At 52.0% G+C, this 7,429-nt stretch overlaps 1 protein-coding gene across 1 annotated transcript in view; it reads right to left on the bottom strand.

The window, feature by feature from the left end:
• DAGLA (diacylglycerol lipase, alpha) overlaps positions 1-7,429 on the bottom strand; it is a gene marked incomplete at its 3' end in the record, with an annotated part of 24,550 nt that overhangs the window by 6,731 nt on the left and 10,390 nt on the right. Inside the window, exons 6-11 of the mRNA XM_008939708.1 lie at positions 5,018-5,152; positions 4,322-4,399; positions 2,686-2,810; positions 1,401-1,557; positions 990-1,073; positions 798-875 (exon numbers count right to left, since the gene is read on the bottom strand). Coding sequence (XP_008937956.1) covers positions 798-875; positions 990-1,073; positions 1,401-1,557; positions 2,686-2,810; positions 4,322-4,399; positions 5,018-5,152 — 657 coding nt within the window. The remainder of the gene's footprint in view (positions 1-797; positions 876-989; positions 1,074-1,400; positions 1,558-2,685; positions 2,811-4,321; positions 4,400-5,017; positions 5,153-7,429) is intronic.

The following is a 7,429-nucleotide window of genomic DNA, read 5'->3' as shown; positions in this document are numbered from 1 at the left end:
CGTCCCCCCCTCGGGCCATTGCTGGGGCTCCTCGGGCCCCGCTCCAGCAGCTCCCTGGCTCTGCTGTGCTGAGGACTCCAGAGCTGCCCCAGCACTGCAGGGGGGTCTCCCCAGAGCAGGGTTAGGGGGGCAGGATCCCCTCCCTGCCCTGCTGCCCATAATCCTCTCCCTGAGCAGCAGCAGCAGCAGCGTTTCCACCCAACACACCCAAGCTCCAGTTTGTATTTGTCTTTCCCAGCCTGGCACCGCATCTTGAGAGGCTGCCAAATTCCCAATCATCTCAAAACTCAGCACGGGTGGCATTTCTCTGCTGGACTGGGGCAAAGGTCAGCTCTCCAGTCCATTGATTGAGTCCTTGCAGCCCTGCTCAGGACCACAGACACAGAACATCAGTCCAATGCCACGGGCAGAGCTCCTGCCAGGAGCCTCGTGCGAGCTCCGGCGCAACAGAATTTTCCAACGTGTTCTCAGGGTTTGATTGCAAACTCTGGAAAGGTCACTGGAAGAGAAAGTCATTTGAATGACTCCCATCATTTTATTCCAGGCCCTCCACAGATGCTTTTTATGCTTTGGTTTCTCCTAATTGGATGGGTTTAATTACAGACAGGGTGATTTTAACCGTTACCCCGAGGATTTGACTTTAATATCTCAAAGCCATTTCGCTGCCATTATGTAACACCCTTCTTAAAAGCCCCTCCAGCAATTAAGACCACTTTTTTTGTGTGTGTGTGTATAATTAAAAAGTCAAAACACTGGAAAAAGCAGTGGTGGGGTTTGTTTTCTCTTCTTTTCCTCACCTTGTGGCCCAGCCACGTTCCATGGTGACCCTCAACTGGAAGGCGCTCTGCATCCCCAGTTAGGTCAGTCAGGGCATCCTAGAAGAAAAGGAGTCATCATGCTTCAAGCAAGTTGGGAAGGTCTCAAGAGTCTCCTGAACATCTGCCAAGGTGGCCAAGGGTATTTTCAGCCACCTCACAGCACACACTTACTTTTGGAGACAGAGTTCCTCGGATACTAATGACCACCTTCTTCTTCTCGTGGTCCACAGCCACATAGAAAGGTGTTTCATAAACCTGGAAAAGATCCACTCCTGTCACAATCAGATGAGATATCCCCCATTTAATTCTTCTCCTGCCCAGGGAAGAGGAGGCAGAGCAGCGTGACAGCTTAGGGGGCAAGCACTCCTCTGAAGGCTCAGATTTTGGGCAGCACCAACTATTTCTATCCAAACAGGAGAATTCCTTCGTGGCGAGAAAAAGATGGCAAGCTCTAAGGTCAGAAAAAGCCTTTAGAAGCCTCCTCCTTTGTCCCACCACAGTGAGAAGCAGTTAAATCCCCTCGGGAAGGGCTTTAGAGAAGAATTGCCAGAGAAGAAGGGGGAGTTAGAAGGTTCTCCTTACAGCATCGTGGCAGGAGGTGTAAACGATGTCCACCGAGGTCATGTTCTCATCCAGGAAGTGGCGGCGGGTGGCGATGGCATTGCAGCCACAGCAGTTGTCCTCCTCGATGGTGACCCCTGGCCCGTAGCGGGGCCTCGTGGGGCACAGGCAGCAGCACCTGCAGAAGAGGAAAAACCCCTTTGAGAGGAGAAATGGAACGTGGAAGAGGTTGGTTTAGACCCCGCGGGTCAACGTTGGGTTCCGCAGGAGGGATTTCCTTCGTTTGGAGGAGGTTCTGTGGGAAGCAGGACACGACGTGGCCTTTCAGCATCAGAAAAGGGGCCTTGGGAGGAGATGTAGTTTTGCTTCTGAGCACCAGAGAGAGCTCCAGCGCTACCAATCCCCCCAGGAACCGAGGCGTGGTGGGGCTGGGATCTCTCCTCCAGGGATGCTGTGCTGCTTCCCAGGCAGCCCTACATCTCTTCCACACAGAAAACAGCATCTCCTGACAGCTACAGCTATTTATAACAAAAAAAAAGAAAACGGCTCTAGAATCATCCCAGAACAAAAAAAAAACAAGCACGATTTCCCCCCCCCCCTTCTTTCCCTTATGAGACTTCACCAAGAGAAGTACTCAGAAGGAAGAATCTTCCTCCTGAGAAGTTCAGCACAGCAGCTGCCTGAATAAGTGGGGAAAAAAAGCTCAACCCCAAGGAGAATCTGGTGACAGCATCCCAGAGGCTGAAAGCAAACACCTAAAACGTGATCCTGAGCTGAACTGCAGCATCGTTACCATGAGGTGAGCACCACTCAGCCTGGCAGAAAAACCCCAATTTCTCAGAGAACAGCCCAAACTCCAGCCAAGTTTTGCCCAAGCTTTAATAAAGACCCCAAGAGTCAACTCCCTGCATATCTGGGTTTGTCAATAAAGCTGATTTCTGAGCTCCCAGAGGGTTCTTTGGACTCAGTGTGAAGGCAGAGTGGTGCCAGGGGTGTTTTCAAACCACACAGGACTGGCAGGATCCTTAGGGCACCAGAGAGGACAGAGCACAGGACAGGCTGCTTTGTTTAACTAGGTGAGCAGATAAGCAACCCTAAGGAGGAGATGGAGAAGAAAGATGTTGGGGGGGGTGAAGGCAGAGAGTTACTGAGAGGTGGAAAGAGACCAAAAAACAGAAGAGAGGAAGAAACAGAGAGGTGATGGAGAGAGCAAAGCGATGGAAGAATGGGTAATATTAAATCTGGGGGAAAAAAAAACAGAAGGGAAAAGGAGAAGGCAGAGTGATGGGACAGGGTGGCCACTCACGAGCAGGATCTGGCCAGGCGACAGAGTCCACATGTGGGCTTCCTCATCAGGTATATGGGCCAGCCATAGGCAGCCAGGGCAAACAGCATGTAGTAACACACCTCTTTGTACCGCTGCATCTCTTGCTGAAAGACACAAGAACCCCCTGAAGGCCTTCTCCTTGAGACAGTGAGTTTTGCTCCTGTTTCCCTCTTTTTTCCCATCACCGTCAGACCCCTGCGACCCTTCCAAGCATCAGCCTTCTCCCTCAGCCCTGGCAGCACTTCCAGCTCTTCCAGCTGACTGCAGAGCAAGCTGGTTCTGCTGGGGGAGATCCTGCCCACCCCAGGAACTGCTCAGCGTGGTGGTGAAAGCACTGCTTGCTTTCCTGAGCTTCTCCTGAGCCCTGGCAGCTGCTTTACCCAACTAGAAGTTAGCTCTAGAGAAATCCTCCCCTGTGTACTAAACACTCTGCTGCAAAGGAAGCTCATTCCCTGGTGGTTTTTGTCCAGCTCTGTCCTAGATGAGGAGAAGACAAAATCACAGGCTGGTTTGGGTGGGAAGGGACCTTTCAAGGGCATCTAGTCCCCTGCAGGGAGCAGGGACATCCCCAGCTAGAGCAGGGTGCTCAGAGCTCCATCCAACCTCCCCTGGGATGGTGCCAGGGATGGGGCAGCCACCACCTCTCTGGGCAGCCTGGGCCAGGGGCTCACCCCCCTCAGCATCCAACATTTCTCCCTTCTCTCCAGTCTCCATCTCCCTCTTGGAGCTTCAAACCATCCCCCCTTGTCCTGTCCCAACAGCCCCTGCTCCAAAGTCCCTCCCCAGCTTTCTGCCAGGCCCCTTGAAGCACTGAAAGGCCCCCAGAAGGTCTCCCCAGAGCCTTCTCCTCTCCAAGCCCAACAACCCCAAGATAAACTAATTGAAGTTTTAAGGAGATGAGCTCTCTAAATAAACTATTTCCACAGTAAGAAGCCCAGAGAGGACATGAAGCCAGGCAGGGGCCACACACCTCAGTGCTGCCTTCTCCAAGCTCTGCTGACATCTCTCCCCACACCCCCTGACTCCAAAGGGGCTGGGCTGAGTGTGAGCAGGATGCCACCCCTGAGCCCAGCTCAGCCACGAGCAGGTTCCTCAAGGAACCTCTGTGATCCCAGGGATGCTGGGATGGGGTCCAGAGTTTGCCTGATGAAGGGATGTACTCTCAGCATGCCAGAAGAAAAGCCAAGCTCAACTGGTACAGAATGGAGCTGCTTCCACCCTGAGAAGTGCTGACAGCCCCAGGGAGGAAGGCTCCATCTCAGCACCCTGCCTGCTGGGCTCCAGGAGCTCTGCTGGTGGTGCTTCCATATGGAGGTCTCCACGATGCTCTTGGATGCAGCTCTCCACTCCTACCTCTGCCTTTGGAGAAACCTCACGTTGCCTTCCCCCAGCCAAGTGGCAACACTACCAACTCCCCACAGAAAGCTCCAGGAGTCATCTGAAGACAAAAAGCCTCCAGAGAGCAAGGGGTGGGGTGATAATCTGTTGTACTAATCTTTTCATCTCTTTGACTGTTCCAGAAGGGCAGAAAGGAGTAAGAGAAACCACTGAGAAAAAGGAAACAGGCTGCAGGGGAAGTGTGGGGAGTTTACAAGGTCACAACCCAGGGACTTACCGCGTTCTTCAGATCCAGATACTTCGTGTTCCTGGTCACTGGCATCCCAGACAGAAAAGCTAAAATGTCATTGTTGGCCTGGAAGTCACAAACACAGATAAAAATTCTTCTCTGTGACAAAAACCTACACCTGAGAAGCAGAAAGCGTTATATACTTGAAAGTATCTTGTCCCAGGTTATCCCAAGCCTCCTCAACTGGTTCCAAATTCTGCTGTTCTTATTTCTGCCCAACCACTGCTGGCCTGAACCCCACCTCTGGGGGGGTTTTTACTCTTTTCTGGGGTTTCTACTGGGTTGAACATCCCCAAATCTGGATGCAATACCAGCTTGGGAACGTCCAGATTTTTTCCCCTCCAGTTCCCCCCGCAGCTTTACCCAGCTGTTGGAGCCTTCTCCACATCTCACGAGAGGGATAATCCTCCAGTTGCCTGCAAGGCACCTCCCACCTCCTTCAGGGCAGTTGCTTTTTTAGAGTGGAGAGCTAAACCTCTAGAAAAGACCCCAGGTTCCAGGAGTCAGTAGGAGGCTTTGGGAGCCTCGGAAGAAAAGCCGCGAAAGAAATCGCTCATTTTTATTTTCCAGTTCTGTGCCTGGCAACGGCCCCTCCTAGAGCAGAAAGGAGATGGGTAGAGTCCTGCCCTTCTCCCAGAGCAGCCAGGGGTGTGGGAGATGCCCCCCTTTGTTGTGCCCCCCCACCTCGTCCAGCACGGCGCTGCGCTTGGCCCGTTGCCTCTGCCGCAGGAGCACCAGCCCCGCGATGATGTCGGAGGGGACGATGTCCAGGTCGCGGAAGAACTCGGCGAAGAGGTAGGCAATCTCTGAGTAGGCATCCTGCAAAACCCAAGGAGGGCAGAGGTCAGGGGGAGGGCGAGCTGTGGGGAGCAGCAACGGCCTGCTGGCTGCGGCTGGGGAGGCCGGCGGGGGGGGGGAGGCGGAGCGCGTGGGGAGTGGCCGCGGCCCCTCGCGCGCCGAAACCTCCAGGAGAGCCCAGCTGGGAGCCCCAGATCTGGTCTCCTCGTGTTCATGGTTCTTATTTCTTTGACATAACTCGGTTCAGACTGAATTGAGGCTATGCTGGGGCGAGCAGATCACTTCAACATCAAACAGGCACAAAGGGAGAGGAAGGGGAAGGTTTGGTCTCCCTTGTCAATAAGACAAGGACCAAGCGAGTGCCAATCCAGTGATATTTCAGAGCCATCCCTTCTCCTCCAAGGCAATTTGATCTCAACAAAGGCTATTCAGGGGGAAAAAAAAACCCATAAATCACTGATTTTGTCTTATTTTACAGCCTCTTCAATTTTTAGACTCTGTCCTGGGGTCCTTTGGCTTAACCCAGAGCTCAGCATCCCCAGCACACCACAGAAAGCAACAGCTGGTGAATCCTGCCAGAGAACGGCCCCTGGAGCTGCTCAGTTCATGCTCTTTGCTACATGATTTCAAGGAGTTAATTACACCAAGCAAGTGTTACCCGCAGCAGCTCTAGGTAATGAAGGGGCTGACCAAATTACCAGGCTTTTCCAGGATTGCCTTGGACTACTCCCAAGAAAAAGAGCCTGAAAAGGAAAACCTGGAAAAAGATCCGAGTCATTAAACGCAGAGTTCCCAGAACAGAAGGTGACCAAACCCCAAAAAAAGAAGACACCACAGAGGAACTGAAGTGGAAGTGACCTGAAAGAGTCCAGCCAAGCTTCTGCAGCAGTGAGATGTTTTGAGGAGAAATGTTATTTCCTTTTTGCTCTGGGCTACAAAACCCAACCCTGAAGATCTTAGGTGAGAATGGTTTTGGGAGGTCAGAGATGGGCTGGACTGGGAGATGATGTTGATCTGGCCACTGCTCAAACCAGACAGCTTAAAGACAAGGGTGACCCAGAGGTTGGATCAACAAAATGTGGGGCTGAGCAAGTCCTGTATTAGACCAGTGGTCAGTATTTTGACTCCAGCCACCAACACAGCCTTGTCCTGAGCTTTTAGCCTGTGTTTTCACAGCATCCTCCCCTCAGCACTCGAAGCCAGGAGACTGCAGGCTTGTCTGTAGAAAGCCTGAACTGTCTGCTCGAGGAAAGGCTGATCTTCAGGACAGGATCTTTCCATCTCTCCTCTTTGAAAGCAAGAAAGTAAATCCCTTCTTTCCCTTGCAGCCTTGCAGGAAGCGACCTACATCCTTTGATCTCTGCCAAACTCCTGGAGTGTGAGGTTACTTTCTATCATTTCTCACTTGCCTACAAAAGCCACTTAAATCAGCATTAAGAATGGGGTTTGAGGTGCCAACTGTGCAGGTTTCCAGGCCAGCTGTGCCTCTGAAAAGCAGAGGGCCTGGCATCCACCTCCCCAGCATGACAACTGCAGTATCCTCCAAGTACCAACCCCATAAATCTTGGCAAGCACCTGAGAAACACAAACAGCCTCAAATTAAAATACAACCAAATGACAGCAACACCCCTCAGTGCTCTGACCCGAGCACAGGGCTACTTTTCTGTCCCAAAGGAAGAGTTTTGTTAGGTTGTAGGATGGATTGTAGTGTTCTGCTACAAACCCTGCAGGCTCTGGGGCTGGCAGAGGGGACTCAGTGCTTCAGATCTTACTCCAGAGCCACAGGAACAGATCCTTGCCTCCATGCCATGTCCACTCTGCACAACTATTTTCCAGCCCAGAGGATGAGGATCCTCTGCTAGAACATTTTTTTTTCCATGAAGACTGGGAGGGAGAGGAAAGGATTCAGTTCTGATCCATGACATGTGCATTCATTCCACACGTTGTCATGCCAGGACACACAAAGTCAGAGCTTGTTTCTGCAAAGAAAAGAGCCTGGAAATTGTTCAGGCTGAATGTAAAATGGAACTTGAGCAGCACAAGGAATTTGAAGATTCTGGTTTCAGCTCTTCTCCTGGACTGAAAAAATATATAATGTAGAAACAGAATCCCTGCAGAATGAAAAGTCCATTTAAAAAAGCTTGATGTAAAGTGAAATATTTTGCATTCCTGAATAAAATAAGAGTTGTTCAGAGGCCTGGCAGGGCCATGCTGCACCCTCAGGACAAGCATCTCTGGATACCTGGGCAGGGTGACCTGGCTGGGCTGGCAGGGGCCCGGGGGGGGGGCCCTGGGGGG

Source organism: Merops nubicus, unplaced genomic scaffold, assembly GCF_000691845.1.
Source record: "Merops nubicus isolate BGI_N331 unplaced genomic scaffold, ASM69184v1 scaffold21064, whole genome shotgun sequence".
NCBI classification, from domain to species: domain Eukaryota; kingdom Metazoa; phylum Chordata; class Aves; order Coraciiformes; family Meropidae; genus Merops; species Merops nubicus.
Note: the sequence above shows the minus strand (reverse complement) of the source record. Positions and strands in the feature narration are given on the sequence as shown.